This window comes from Cynocephalus volans, chromosome 3 (genome assembly GCF_027409185.1).
Source record: "Cynocephalus volans isolate mCynVol1 chromosome 3, mCynVol1.pri, whole genome shotgun sequence".
Classification (NCBI taxonomy): domain Eukaryota; kingdom Metazoa; phylum Chordata; class Mammalia; order Dermoptera; family Cynocephalidae; genus Cynocephalus; species Cynocephalus volans.
Window position 1 is genome coordinate 106,765,368 of NC_084462.1, and position 16,161 is coordinate 106,781,528.

Here is a 16,161-nt window from a genome sequence, read left to right on the forward strand (position 1 = left end):
GAATCTTATTTAGTTATTAAATAATAGTATAAATAGTAATGATGTACCTAGATGCGAGTGTGTCCAGACCTAAATGCAGAGCTCAAGTGGTCTCCATACTCTCAATTTACATTTCTTCAAGTATTTTATTGAGTCTGACCTGTATGCACTGGCTTTTTCTCCACACAGAATGTGAGAATTGGGACCAGGAGATAATCTAAAAATCATGTACTATATAATCACCTACTTATAGTCATAAATAAGAAAAGAGGAACTTTCTTTCCACTTTCTGTAGAAACCAATTTGTTAGTTATTGTTTTAATATTGCTCTTCTTCATGAATTCCAGAAGGTCAAGACCACCATTTAGTAGGTACAAGAAGCTAAAATCTGCCTGGTCCCAGATGTCTGAGTAGAGATATCAGAGGCATGATGCTGTGGTTGTTGAAAAAGAAGCTTATTAATCTTATAGACAAAGATCTACTAGGTTATTAGATAAAGGCCACCAAGGGAAGGAATAGCCCTAATTTTAAAGCCATTTAAACATCAGCAGACAAAGCCTTGTGCCCGTTAGCAGACTTTGCTCTTGGTGCCCTCCGTCATCTCAGATATTTTGCCTCTGAGACCTTGTTGGAACAGACAACTTCAGGACTTTGAATTTTTATGCAGGAGGCACAGCCTGTCTTCCAGTTATCTATGCTGTGTAGCAATCTACCCTGAAACTTAGTGGTTTAAAACAACAATAATTATTTCTTTTGCTCACTAAGCTGCAATGTAGGCAGGTCTCATGGAGAAGGCTCATTTCTTCTCCACGTGGCATCAGATGGGGTAGCTAACCTGTGGGCTGATGCTTCAACTTGCAAGATGGCTTGCTCTAATGGCTGGCGAGTTGGTCCTGGCTGTCAGGAGCTCAGCAGTGGCTGTAGGCCTGTAGTCTTGACTCCTCTCCACGGGGGCCCTCTGCAGGATGCCTGGGCTTCCTCACAGCTTGGTGGCTGGGTTCCACGAGTGAGAGTCCTAAGAGAGCAAGGTACAAATGCATGGCATTTTTGTGTTCTAGCCTTAGAAATCAAGTAGCATCGCTCCTACCATACTCTTTTGGTTGAGGCAGTCACAAAGATCCACCTCAGTTGAAGGGGAGGGGACAAAGACCCTGCTGCTTAATATGAGGAGTGTGGAGGTCACATTGTGAAAAAAGCATGTGGGATGGAAGATAATGTCTGAGGTCATCTTTGGAAAGTACAATCAGCCACACCTGATTGCACTGCTTTTCCTCAGCTTGGTCATTTTCTTCAGCCCCTACAAGAGGACTACCTTGCTTTTCTCCTTCCTTTTCTATCTTTTCCTTCCTTCCTTCCTTCCTTCCTTCCTTCCTTCCTTCCTTCCTTCCTTCCTTCCTTCCTTCCTTCCTTCCTTCCTTCCTTCCTTCCTTCCTTAATCCCTCCCTCCCTCCCTCCCTCCCTCCCTTCTTTCCTTTTTTCTGTTCTTTCTTCTTTCCCTTTCATTCTTTTTTTCAGGAGTGAATCCTGTATGTTTGGCAAGGTCCAGAATAAATGAAAATTCGAAAAAGAGAGTTTGATTCTTAGTAAGTGAAGCCAAAATCTAGACACTCAGAACTAGTGGCAAGACAGTGGATTGGGGCTGTGGGTACTGGGTCTTTTCTTGAGTTAGACAGAGTGCTTTGAAACAGTTCTGTAACTCCAACCTCTTCTCTAGCAGATAAAGAATCCAGTGAACAAGCTTCGGAAGTCAGTGAAGCACAAACTACAGACAGTGATGACATCATAGTGACACCCATCTATCAGAAATGTCCTAAGGCGGTAAGTACGCAGGAGTAATCATTGCGTGTGAGACAAGACTGCAAATAATGACAGCGAGCTTAGTGGCCACAGATGTAAAGTTTAAATCCAGTTTTAATGAACCTGATGGGAAATGCAAGTTATTTAGTTAAATTTACATTACGTGGAATAATGTAAATTATGTAAATAATGTAAATATCTGTTCATACAGTCAGATGAAAGGATCATTTTCTTGATTTGGTGTAAATGACAACTTGCTTCTACACTTCTCTCTCCTATTTGGATCCTTGCCTTCCTCTTGCTCTCATATTCTTCATTGTGTACTATGATTCATGCCCAGCCTGAGTGATGCCCCTGTCTTTAAACCCTTATAAGGAGAGTGGGTTTACTTTGGCAATGCAGGGTGGAAGAGAAGGAAGGATTCTTCATGGGAGAGCTCAGAGAGATCATTCAATTTCTGCAGTTTTTGACCCAACTTGTAATTATTTATTAAAACATTTCAGCCTTCAATCTCTTTCAGAACTAATTGAGGACTGACACACATACGCAAACACATATTCATAAATGTATCCACAGATATACTCAACAATCATTGTATTAGAATCTTGAGGGGTTACAAATGAGGTAGAAAACAAACTCTCTTGAGCCACCACTACCTGGCACACCTGCTCAATAAATATTTGGGGCTTTTTTTGTGGCTGGCTCATATGGGGATTCAAACCCATGACCTTGGTGTTATAAGGCTATGCTCTAACCAACTGAACTAACCAGCCCTGAGGCCCTCAGGGCTGGTTAGTTCAGTTGGTTAGAGCACAGTGTCACAACACCCAGGTCAAGATTTCAGATCCCTGTACCAGCCAGCTGCCAAACAAACAAAAAAAGAGCAAGGAGGTTTGGTTGAGACAGACAGTGGTTTAGAGCGTGGCTCTGCTACTTACTAGCTATTTGTGGGAGTTATTTAACATCTATTAGGCTTTGTTTCCTCATCTGTAAAATGGCAATAGTAAGAATACCTACCTGATAGTGATGTGCAAGATTTAAATAAGGAAAGGGTTTAATACTGTGCCTCAGACAAATTAAGCACTAAATGATAGTGGTGATGGGGGTGGTGATGGCAGTAGTTTATCTTCCCTGAACTATTGTAGTTCTCAAGGTCAAGCTTCTATGATCTGGGGTTTCTCCTACCAGGAAGGACTAGGCCCTAAGGGAAAGTGATAGAGGCAGAGGGTGTATTTTCCCTTCCACCTGGCAGATCAATTGAATAGGTTGTGCAGTACAATTTTTTTTCTTTCAACTGCCCAGTATGGACACAGTACAATTTAGAGAAGGTCCTCCCAGAATGTCTTTCTCATATATTGCTGAAAGGAAAAACAACCACAATATATATGGATCTTTAACTGTCTGTCTTTGGGTCCAAAATTAGACAGTTTCTGTGTTAGTAGAATGTGTGTAAGACTGTTTCCCAGGAGGCTCTGTCTGTTAATCAGCATGAGGTTCCTAAAGACCCTCTGTGCTTGTCTTCCATCTAAGAATGCCCAGAAAAAGCTCTCAGCCCAAACCACATGGTTTCCTCCAAATGAAGTACCTTTCCTAGTCCTAGGAATCAATCTCCCACTCTGAGCGGACCATAGAAAACTTTTTCCTCCTCTCCTTATCATCTGTTAATGAGAAGGAAGCAATCATTTCAATTGCTCTGTGGCCTCAAATTACTGTCTGTTTAGCAAGAGTATGTATTGAGAACCTCAAAGTTTGTTCTCTTATACTCTTTAATTTCAGGTGTCGAGGATGTCCTGGCACCTTGTGTATGCTGGCTAGTTAATTTTAGCAACCTCAACCCCCCAGCCAAATTAGCTAGCACATCTGAACTGATGAGCCAAAGGAAACTGTCTGGCACTAATCCTGCATAACTAATTGCTCACAGAGGTTCTGCCAGCAGGTTCAAATCAGTTAGTATATATTGTAGCTGTTAATATTAACAATTGTATACTTTTTTGCTGTTCAGTCCCAATAAAATTATATAATGAAACCAGCTCACATAAAGAATTCTGGATCAAAGAAAAATATTGTATTGAGCCATATGATATTATCATATTCATAGATTAAAAAATGGTTGACTAGTCAGTTGTGTAGAGTTCAACCTGAAAGGAACATATAAAGCCTCTGTATGCACCTGGCTCAAATTTTAATCTTACTCATCCTTCTAATTCATCTTTGTTGTCAGAATAAGGCTGGCCAGTTTGCTCAGTTGGTTAGAACGCAGTGCTCCATAATGCCAAGTACTGGCCAGCTACCCTCCCTGCCAAAAAAAACCAAACAAGCAAACAAACAAACAAAATAACAAAAAAAGAGTAGAATAAGTCTGATGTATTCTGTATAAATACAAGGGTACCCCAAAAATTTTATGGAAAAATAGAATTAAAAGATAATATGAATATTTCCAAGAATTTTTTGAAGACCCCTCATATGTATTTTCTGATTGTTGTTCCAGGATTATTTGCAAGTTCAAATGTTTAAAATTAAATTACACAGAGCTGGCCAGTTAGCGTAGTTGATTAGTGCGTGGTGTTGATAACACCAAGGTCCAGACTTTGATGCCTGTTCCAGAGAGAGAGAGAGAGAGAGGGAGGCAAGGAGGGAGGGAGGGAGGGAGGGAGGGAGGGAGAGAGAGAGAGAGAGAGGAGAGAAATTAAATACACAAGTTAGGTAGGAATATATTTTTCTTGTAAAAAACTAGAATAGTACAAATAAAGCTAAATCACCATTGATCACTATCTACAATACCTTGCTACTTCTGTGCCCTTTCACCCCCAAAAAACTATTGTTTTGAATTTTGTGGCATATCTTTTTAGACATTTTTTAAAAAACGAAGTTTAACATTTGTATAGTTTTGTTTTGTTTTTCCCTTCAAATAAATGACAGTAAACCGTGCATACTAATCTTTTCTTAAACTTTTTAATTTTGACATAATCATAGATTTGTAAGCAGTTGCAAAAATAAAAAATGTACAGGGGAGATGCTATGTAACCTTCATCTAGTTTCCTCTTTTTTTTTTTTTTTTTTTGGTAATTCTGAGAATATGGGGAATAAATTAATGTTTTTCTATTCTCTCATTCAACAATCAACACAGAAGACTCCTGTGACCTCTAGTCAACAAGAAGTGTGTGGGATTTTTTTCCCACCAGCAACCAATCAGTCAGTTCTACAGCAGACACCAGCTGGGTACCCTCTAATCCAGTTTTGTTCTGACACTGTCTACCTGGAGATAGTGCCACATCTCACAGGTTGAGGGCTCAGTCTAAGACTGCTCCCCACTTCAGATGCCAGTCACAAACCCAAGTTGTTTTACTTATGCTTCTGAACAACCAACTATACGTCAGGGTTCCTATTAATTCCCTCTTTGAGTTTAATTTGCTAGAATGGGTCAGAAAAACACTTCTTTATGCTTCTGCTATCTGGAAGCTCTATGAACCCTGGTATTTTAGGGTTTTTATGGAGGCTTCATTATACAGGCAAGATTAATTAAATCATTGGGCATTGGTGATCAATTTAACCTTAAGCTCCTTCCCCTCCCCAGAGGTTTGGGGGTGGGGCTGAAAGTCCCAAGCATCTAGTCCTGCCTTGGTCTTTTTAGTGACCAACCCCTTTTCTGAAGCTAGGTAGGGGCTGCCAGCCATCAGTCAACTCATTAAGATACAAAAAGACACATCATTTTTTGAAGACTCCAAGGATTTTAAGAACTGTATGCCAGGAAACAGCGATGAAGATAAATACATGTTTTGCAATACCACAGTAATTTTATTTTTCAATCAATAATGTTTTGAGTGCCCATCCATGTCGACATATTTAGCTTTTTCTAGTTCCTTCCTCTTAATTGCTGAACAGTCTTTTGTTAAAATAATATATGCTCTTTTATTTAGACCGAACTCGAGTGGGCAATGTTTTTTTTTTTTTTTTTTTTTTTTTAAAGATGACCGGTAAGGGGATCTTAACCCTTGACTTGGTGTTGTCAGCACCACGCTCAGCCAGTGAGCGAACCGGCCATCCGTATATGGGATCCGAACCCGGGGCCTTGGTGCTATCAGCACCGCACTCTACCGAGTGAGCCACGGGCCGGCCCGAGTGGGCAATGTTGATTGACCTTTTATGCCGTGTGCCAAGTGCTTGATAAATCCTCCCAGCGGTCTTGTGAGTTACTCATTTTTCAACAGTTAAATATAGAATGGCTGTCTTGGTATCTGCCAAACTCTATGGATACAAAATGGTGAATTAGACAGACTTGGGCCCCTCCCTCTTGAATCTTACATTCTACAGAGGGAAAACTGATATAAATCAGTGAACAAATAAACCAAATAACTGTCGGATTCTAAGTGCTATAAAGAAAATAAATAGGATGATATGATAGGTAGTAACGGGACGGTACATTAGGTAAGGGACATTTGAACTGAAATCTGAAGAGAAGAGGAGAGTTGCCATCCACTGGGTAAGCAGCAGACTGTACCCTTTTTGGGCGGAGGAAGTGGCAAACGTAAAGGCTTTAGGATAGGAAAGAGTTTGGTTTATCTGAGGTACATGAAATCAAGTGAAAATTAAAGTTCCTTTTAGTCACATATATATTATTATTCCCCTTTTCAAATAGGGATCATGAGGCCTAGGGAGAAGGGCTTGTTTAGGGTAATACTTAATACATTTTTACTGACTGCATACTGTGTGCCAAGCATGTGCCAGGTACTGGATACTTGGGTATAGATATTCATGGGACACAGTCCTGGCTCTCAGGAATTTAAGGAGTCTGTAGCTTACTTAGTCTAATCAGGAAGTGGAACAACATTCAGTTATAATATGACAGTTGTTATAATGGTGGTGTGTATGAGCACGACAGAAGGTGAGATATGCTTCCCTTTGCTTGGGGGTTGTGGTGGGGAAGTCCCTGTGGTGTGGAGGATCCGTCAGCTGTCCTGTGGAGGGTATGTAGAAAGCTTGTTGGGTGGAGCATGAAGAGAAGAAGGGCAGAAAGAGAAGCATAGGCAAGAACTCAGAGGCACAAAAGAACTTGGAGGATGGGTAAGCTGACAGCAGTTGCATATGGCTTGTGAGAAGTAAAGCGTAGAAAGATCAATGAAGCGTGAGTGTGTGAATCAGGGTGCCACCAGGAACCCATACTGGTTCAGTGTACAGAGAATTTAATAACGGTAACTTCTTTTAAAGGTGTTGTAAAGACTGATAAAGCCAAATGAGATTATCACCATCAGGAGGCAGCTCACACAGGGCTGGAGGCACCGAGGGAGGAGGAGTGTACCACAGCCCAGGAGCAGGGACCAGCCAGTGGGAACTGGAACAGGAACCACTGCAGGGGCTATCTAACAACACCTGAGACTGGGGAGGGAGCAGCTGTCAGGTGGGGGCTAGAACCAGGGGGAAGACATGTTGCTTTGCCCCCTGTGGATTTGTCACCCCTCTCCCCCTGGGTGATGGAGATGCAAAGGATTACTCAAAGCCCATCTCTCTGAGCAGTGAGAGACCCTGAAGTGGTTAATCTCCTGGAACTCTTAAGTGAGAGGCATCCCTTCCTTGGGAAATTAACACCAAATTGGGGTTCTCTTCCTGCATTTATTTTCCAGACCAGGAAATTACAGGAAGAGAACAAAGGTGGGGTTATAGTTTAACAATATAGGCTGGTAACTTTCAGTGAAACAAGCCAGATGACATTCCAGTAAGGCAGTTAAGTGTTCCTAACAACAAAAGCTTGGTCTTAGCAAACATTCCTTCTTACAGCAATTTCTCAGTATCTTTACATAACAATCAGTAACTCGTCTGTCCTTGAGCCAGCGACCTTGCTGTGCCACAAATCTTTATCTCACACTGGAGACTTTAGAGCCTGAGAAAAATTTCAAGTCCTCCGCAACGTCAATATTTGAAACTGCAAGGCTTTGGAAAACCAGGCCCTGTGAAGTACATTTGCTTTAAGAATCCTCTACAAAGACACAGCCATTGCCTGAGGTGGGGGAGAAATTCCCTAACTCCTCCCTTCCTCCTGCCCTCCAGTCTTTTGACAGTGCCCCTGGTTAGCTTAATCTATTGGCCAAGGAGCCTGGAAAATGTAATGTGCAGGAGTCAGCCCCAGATACAGAGAGAATTGAGAGAGGGAAGGAACAGATAGAAGAGCAGACAAATGGTGAGACTGCATGATCCAGGTAGGGTTGGATCTTTAAGAGCCCATACTTAGGAATTTTGACTTAATTTGTAAGCAGTGGTGAGCCATTGAAATGAAGGGGTTTTGTCCAAGCAAGAGATGAACTAAAATGATAGCCAGGCCACAGGAAGGCTGGAGAGTTTGAGTGATACTTAAGTAAACTCTACCTTTTATTAGTTCTACCTTCAACATACATTCACTTCTCACCACCTCTCCCACTCCTACTCAGCTTCAAGTCACCTTCATCTCTTATCTGGATTACTGCAATATTTGTCTAATTGACCTCCCCTCTGTAGTCTGAATGATCCGCTGAAAATGTTAAGTCAGAGCTTGTCACACCTCTGCTCAAAACCCTCCAACAGCTTCCTGTGTGACTTGGCCTGGATCTAAGGTACAGCTTCATCTCATACCATTATCTCCCTCAGTGGCTCACTCTGCTCTGGTCACACTGGCCTTTGTGCTGTTGTAGCATGCCTGCACTCTGGACCTTGCACTTTCTGTTCCCTCCATATGGGGTACTCCTTGCACTGCTCCCCGCTTCCTTTTTGAAGGTCTTTGCTTAAATGTTACTCATCATAGAGGCCTTCCCTCTACCCTATATAAAATAACACTCCAAACTCCAACCCAGCACTCTTATCCCTTTGACTCTATTTAATTTTTCTTCATAACATATCAACACCTGATGTACTGTATATTTATTTGTGTATTTGTTATCAGTCTCTTCCTACTACTAGAATATAAATAGCAGGGGACACAGACTTTGTTTCTTTACTGATATATCCCCAGTGATCAGAACAGTGCCTGGCTTCTTCTACTTGTGGAGTAGGTTTGGCAAATATTTGTTAAATACGTGATTTGACAGGACTTAGTCGTTGTAGGCATGTGTGGAGTGGGGCCAAGGTAAGGGAGGTGGAGGTATCTACACTAATTCCCAGTTTCCCAGCTTGTTGACCTGGGTAGGTGGTGATGTCAATAAGAAGTTTGATAGGGCCGGCCCCGTGGCTCACTTAGGAGAGTGTGGCACTGGTAGCGCGGAGGCTGCGGGTTCGGATCCTATATAGGGATGGCTGGTGTGCTCACTGGCTGAGCGTGGTACAGTCAACACCATGCTGAGGGATGCGATCCCCTTACCGGTCAGAAAAAAAAAAAAAAAAAAAGTTTGCTAGAGGTATCTTGGTGACACATAGAAAAGGAGATGATAAATCCAATTACTGACATATGGGGCCTGAGGAACCCATGAGACAACCACGTGGGGATGCTGAGTTGGCATGTAGATCTGTAGGTCTGGAGCTCTGGGAATATGTCTAAGATAGAGAGAGAGGCTTGGGTGCCATCAGCCTCGTGCCTAGAGAATAGGTAAGATTGCTCAGGAAAATACAGAGAGGGAGATGAGAAAGTCAAAGTCAGAATCCCAGGGCACCCCAGCAGCTAAGGGGCAAGCAAATCAAGAGGAGTCTACTGAGGAGAGCGAGAGGTGGGCAGAGAGAAGAGAAGAGGACAGAAAGTGGCAAGGCCACTGAAGTCAGGGAGTAGACATTCAAAAAGGAAATGACTATCCCTTGTGTCAAAGGCAAGGAAGTCAAATAAATAAGTGTAATGTCTTATTCTAGGTCCTTTCTCCTGCTTCTCTTTTTTCAATCTGACCTCTTGTTTTACTCTGTCTTTACTCCCTGGGACTACTGTTCATTCCTTTATTCCTATGACTGGCTGTCCTATTCCTAGAACAGTGACTTTCATCATGACCCATTGCTACTGATCGCTACCAAAATAGATAAATCCATAAATACTTAAATATATGCACGTATTTATAAATATGGTTTCAATATTAAAAGTAATGTGAATATTTTGTTAAAAAATGTAGAGAGATGTACAAAGGAAAGAAAGTTTTCTGACCCTATTTACTTAATCTGTCACTCTGTCCCCTCCCACACCCACTCCCATTCCTTAGGGGTTATCCCTGTTAACAGCCTGGTTTGTATCCTCTTAATGAACACCTACGTTCACACTCATATCATGTGTATGCATACGCATGGAACATACTATACATTCTCCCCTTTTTAAAATCGCCTTCGATCTGTCTTGGACATCTTCCAATGTCAGTATATGCAGATCTAACTAATTCTTTTTCATGGATGCATACTACTCTATAGAATAAATGCATTTTAATTTATTCAGCCATTTGCTATTAGCCTACATTTAGGTTGTGTTCAATCTTCTAATATTAAAAATAATGCTGCAATGAACACCTTGCTCATATGTATCTTTGTGTACTTTGTAAATATTTTTGTGAAATAGATTCTTAAACGTGGAATTGCTGGTTTTTAAAAGAAATGGGCACTTGAAATTTTGATGGATACCACCAAATTACTCTCAGCACAGTGGCCTCACAGAGTTGGTAACTCACAGCGTTACCAACACTTTTTCTCCAGTAGTCACAGTTGTAATGGACTGAGAGTGTTTAGTAGGAAAGGAGTCAAAAGTAATTTTGAAAAATTTACATCTAGGTGGCATGGAGAGTTAAAACAAGTTAGGGGTATGCATCTAGCTGAAAATAAATGGGATAGAGAAATGCACGTGTGTTAGAGAAACAGCTTATAGCCTACGAAAGAGTCCAACAGAATTATATTGTGAGTGACAAATGTAACTTAAAATTTCTAGTACTTACATTAAAAGTATAAAAAGAAACAACTAAAATTAATTTTAATAGTATATTTTATTTAACCTAATATGTCCAAGGTATTATCATTTCAACATGTAATCAATATGGAAACTTATTGTGATAATTTACTTTTTGTTTTATACAAAGTCTTCAAGATCCTGCTTGAATTTTACAATTACAGTGCATCCCAATTCGGATTACCCACACTGCAAATACTAATGGCTATAGAGATACATAGCATAACTCTGGTGCAATGTTTTACAACTGTGGGGTGTCATCCATTAACGGGTAGTAAAATCAAAATAAGGGGCCTCTGCGAGTATTAAAAAAAAAACAGCTGAGACTAGAATACAAAATAACAGTTTGCATCATACATGGTGTGTTAGTCCATTTGTGTTGTTTATAGCAAAATACACAGAACTAAGTGATTTATAAGAAAATGAAATTTATTGCTTACAGTTTCAGAGGCTAGGACGTCCGAAGTCTGGGGAACACATCTGGCAAAGGCTTTCTTTAGCAATGACTTCAGTGACAGCAGGGCATCACATTGCAAAAATTGCAGAGCAGAGAGAGCAAAGAGTAACCTCCTCATTCACTCTCCTCAGAACCACGCCCCTGACAACCATTCTTAATCCATTCACTACTGCATGGTTCTATGATCCAACCACCTCTTCAAGCCTCCACCTTTCAATTACCATAATAGGATTTCCCACCTCTTAACACAGTCACAGTGGGGGCTAAGTTTCTAACACATAAAACTTGGGGGATACAATTCAAGCTTCACTGAGTTTTGGGGGGACATAATTCAATCCACTACACATGGTAAGGTTAAGAATTGTTTTAGAGACTTATTTCATTGTTCCATATGCATACCAATACACATATACTGAATCTTACAGTTTGAAAGCCACTGATATGGTGGTTGTTCATTTTTAACTGTAGGTAAAATGTTCACCCCCATTAAGCATGAAATACTTTTTTTTTGGTAGGATGGAATTGGGAGTTATTCAGGTATCTATACAACTATGAACACCTTTCCTTTTTTTTTTTTCCAGATCCCAGTGTTTCCCAAAGTGTATACTATGGAAAATTAAACGCAACCACAGTCCAGGGGGGAAAAAGATAGTGTAGTCAAATACATTTAGGAAAAACTACCTTTCTATCACTCGCTAAAAAGCATCCTAATGCATATTAGCATAAGACAGGCTTTAAGTCCAGTTAAAGAAACCTGATAACTTTGTTAATCTTGATTTTTCAAAATTTATTTTATCACAGAGCCATTCATTTCTTTTTTCTTAGCATATTCATTGTTACAAATCATACTTATTTTTTTTGCCCCTTATCCAATCTCTCCCCTTCCCCCTGCTCCTCCATTAACCATAGGCTTATTCTGTCCATCTGATAGACTAACTGTTCCTCTGTTGGTTTGTTGCCTAGATAATCTGTCCAACACTGAGACAGGTGTGATCAAGTCCTCCCCTATTATCATAAATCAGATGCTGCTTCTATTTCTCTGGAGTGTGCTTTGTGAAGAGAGAGGACCTCTTCTTTTCTTTTTTTTTTTTTTTGGTTTCTGCTGGTACCTCTCCTTGTGTCAATGCAGTTGAGAGTCTGTGTGCCATCAGCACGGTGGCTGTGACTGCTGCTATAGAGACTAGCCGCTTTTGCATCAGCAATTGTGCCAATTGTGGTGGCTGTGGTGGGCTCCCTGTGTGAAAATGGTGTTTTGGTGTGTTCTTTACCTGGTTGTGGCTGGTGGCAGCTGGGTTCGGCTTCCCTCAGCTTCACGCCTCAGGACCCCAGCGCGGCCCTGGGGAGGTGGCCAGAGCCATTTGTTTTTAAAACACCTATTTCTCAGACACAGCTTGAGAAATTCTGATTAACATTTATTGAAACTATAATGTAAGGTTCACAACTTAAAACTAGTTACAGGTGGAATGAGAAAACTTTCTGAGATGATAGAAATGTTCCATATCTTGAGTAGGGTTTGATTACATAATTGTATACATTTGTCAAAACCGTACACTTAAGGTCTATTCATTTTACTGTATGTAAACTATACCTGAATATTTAAAAGTTAAATGCAGAAAAATAAATAAATAAATAAAAGTTAAATGCAGATTCTCAGAAGCAACCCTAGACAGCCTGACGTTAACAGTCACTTTTAAACTTTTTTTTATGTCAACCACTATAAGAAATACATTTTTACATTGTACTCAATATATTCATATATAAACAAAAGTTTCAAGAAACGAAGCTTACCCTTACCATTTGCCATGCACTCTTATATTCTTTTCTGTTCTGTCCTGGTCTATCCTATCCTATTTTATTCTTCCTTTTTAAAAAATACTAGTGATGGTCTTCAAAGTGTCAAAACCCACATTTGGGAAAACAATGTATAGAGTCAATGGTTTGCTTGATAGGTGTTGCGGGAAGGTCGTATGGGGATTATTGAAAGGAAAACACGAACTGTCTTCATTGTTGAGAAGCACTTCCGGCTGATTCTGACACACAATTGTTTAGGGATTTTGCCTGTTGAGTTTCCTCAGAAAAGGCACAGGAGCTCCACTTGCTTCTTAAGAGAAGAAAAGGTGCGGCAGGGGCAGACCTTTGGAGAAATAAGGGCATTGGCCTGGTGACCTAAAGGAAAGAAGCAGCACTCACAGATGAAAGACCTATGGCTGGGGGGACAGCCTTCCGGACTGATTCAGTCCTAGTGTCATGACACTGACTTGCTGCCACACTGTGGAAGGAGGGGACTTATGTTGGCCTTGGTCTGCTTCTGGAAACTAGAGACGTACCCCTAATGCCAAGGGAGACAGAGGGACAATCACAAGAGAGCACAGTGGTGGTGTGCTCTGAGGTGAAGTTGGAAGTACTGGAGTTACTGTGGGAGGACGGGGTGGTCTGGTGGCCTCCTTTGTGCCATGCTCTTAGGCGGGCACAGGAAGCATTGGGCAGCTCTTTGCTATGGTGACTGAAGCAGCTACCAAATCTCCAGTATCAATCAGCAGGCCTTTAGGTCCTGACCTCAGGAAAATGCTGGATTGGTTTTCATTGAGAAAGTTGAAAAAAAGCTATTCACCAGAAATTTGCTTGATTCTTTCTGTATGTGAAGATGGCTGAGAAAGGCCTGGAGAAATGAGTCATCGGGCTGGGAGAGAGAGCAACTAGATTCTCTTTACAAATTTCCCACACATGAGCCGTGGCAATTCAGTCACGTTGTCTCTTGATGCCAGTTTTACCTATAAATTGATCCTCAGGGAGTAATGTTAGATGGAGTATGCCTAGAGAGTAATGTGTGAATTGGATGGAGTATGAACACGTGCAGCCTCACCAACCTCAAGGAAATAAATAAGTATTTTCCTTATCAGGATTCAGAGAAGATGTGCATTGAGGTTGTCTCCCTGGCCTTCTACCCAGAGGCTGAAGTGATGTCTGATGAGAACATACAACAGGTCTACGTGGAGTACCAATTCTACGATTTGCCCTTGTTGGAGACAGAGACTCCAATATCCCTGAGGAAACCAAGGGCAGGAGAAGAAATACACTTCCACTTCAGCAAAAGTGAGGTGTCCTGTGTGGTCAGCTGGGAGAGGAGGCTGACAAGCATTTAGACTGAGGGTCAGGACTACTCTGGATTTCTGATGGGGTGGCTCAAACCATTTTATTATTTTATTTTTTATCAAAGTAGTACATGCATATAGTTTAAAAATATCATATAGGCCTAAAAAGATTTTAATTAAAATTAGGCTGTCCTTTACTCCACTCCTCCATTAATTACCCTCCCACCCTCATCCCCACCACGACCACTTTGAACTTTTTCATCTTTTTCTTGTGATTTACCTCCATATTTGAGTAATGTTTAAATTACAATTTCATAATTCACCAATTTTAGACATTTTCTGCTGACTTCTTAAGCCATAAAATTTAGCTCTTTTACACTATACCATATCCCTTCCCTCTCATATAGTTGTATTAATTTAAATCAATTTTAATAGTTTCTGTTGTTATGGATATGTAAATATTAATTAATCAATTAGATTACCATGATTATGTTTCCTTTCTTGCTTATTGTTTCATTTGCTTCAATTTTTCATTTGCTTTATTTTCATTATGTCATAATTCTTTTCACATCCTCCCATAGCCTTTTCAATTTTTCAATAATTGGCCAGCTGCAAAAAAATAATAATAATAATTTTTGTTTTCAGATAATCAAACCAGTTGAATAATTTATCCATTCATCCACTTTTTTCCTGAAGGCCTTTCTCTATCCTCTTGCTCCTCTCTAACCCACTGTTCAGCTATTAACACTGCTGCTCTCCAGAGAACCTAATCCAGTTCTCTCCAATACTGGCTTTCCTGTCTCCTGGGTCCTGTGTCATCCTCTGTCTGATTTAGTTTCTTTTTTGTTTTGTTGTTGTTGTTTTGGGGTGGCTGGCCAGTAAGGAGATCTGACTGGTGGCCTTGGTGTTATAAGGCAGCACTCTAACCAACTGAGCTAACCGGCCAGCCCTGATATAGTTTCTTATTTTCATATTTTCCAGTAGCTTTTTTTTTTTCAGTAGCCTTTAAAGAAAGGTATATTGGAAGTAAAGATTTTGAGAAAGTCATGCATGAAATCTCTTTTCTCTACTGTCATATTTGATTGATAATAGGCCAAGTAGAGAAATCTATGTTGAAAACATTTTCCTTAAAAATTTCAAAGCAGTTGGTTCATGGTCATCTAGATCCAGGCAAAGGAATCTAACCTTTTAATGAAAAATACCCCCCTACCTCTCAAGAAGATTTTAACATTCTCTCTTTATCTCTAGTGTTCTCAGATTTCAGAATAATGTGCTTTTTTTTTTTTTTTTTTAAATTCTTCTGGCCATTCAGTGGGCTTTTTCAATCTTGAAGCTGATGGCTTTTAGTTCCAGGCAATTTTATTCTATTCCATTTAATAATTCTGCCCCCCACATTTTCTTGTTTTCTTAGTAGAATGTTGGATCTTCCAAATTGATCCTCTAATTTTTTAAAAAATCATTTTCCTTCTATAATTCTACCTCTGTTTTTTCTTTCTTTATGCTTTTTGGGAAATTTCCTTAATTTTATTTCCCAGTCATTGACTGAATAGTTTTAATTTCTAAGAGCTTTTTCTTGTTCTCTCTCTTTTTTTAAAAAAAGTATATTCTGTCTTTATATCACAAAATATAGAAGTTTATTTCTCACGTGTATAAAACAAGCTCAGGGGTGAGCAATCCAGGGCTGAGGGATCCAAACACCTATCTTGCCTTCCCAATCATCCTAGTGCCTGCCATCCATCTTCTTGGTTACCCCAAGGTCCTTAATGGTTGCTAGAAAAAAGAAAGAATGCCTCCCAGCTGAGCCTTTCGATTTTTCCTCTTCTTTGCAGCTGGCTGGTATGGGGATCAGAACCTCTGACTTTGGTGCTACAATACCACATGCTAACCAGCTGTGCCAACTGGCCAGCCCTCAGCTGAACCTTTTAAGCAGCCTTCACAAAAGTTTCACACAACACAATCGACAGAATATA

At 40.4% G+C, this 16,161-nt stretch overlaps 1 protein-coding gene across 5 annotated transcripts in view; it reads left to right on the forward strand.

The window, feature by feature from the left end:
• The window catches only part of RPGRIP1 (RPGR interacting protein 1), a 70,120-nt gene that overhangs the window by 47,170 nt on the left and 6,789 nt on the right, over window positions 1-16,161 (forward strand). For 3 of the 5 annotated variants that reach the window (XM_063091282.1, XM_063091283.1, XM_063091284.1), the window contains 2 exons: window positions 1,697-1,797; window positions 14,000-14,192. In XM_063091282.1, coding sequence (XP_062947352.1) covers window positions 1,697-1,797; window positions 14,000-14,192 — 294 coding nt within the window. Of the gene's footprint in view, window positions 1-1,693; window positions 1,798-13,999; window positions 14,193-16,161 lie in introns of all 5 variants that reach the window. The other 2 variants (XM_063091285.1, XM_063091286.1) reach the window with 1 other exon arrangement.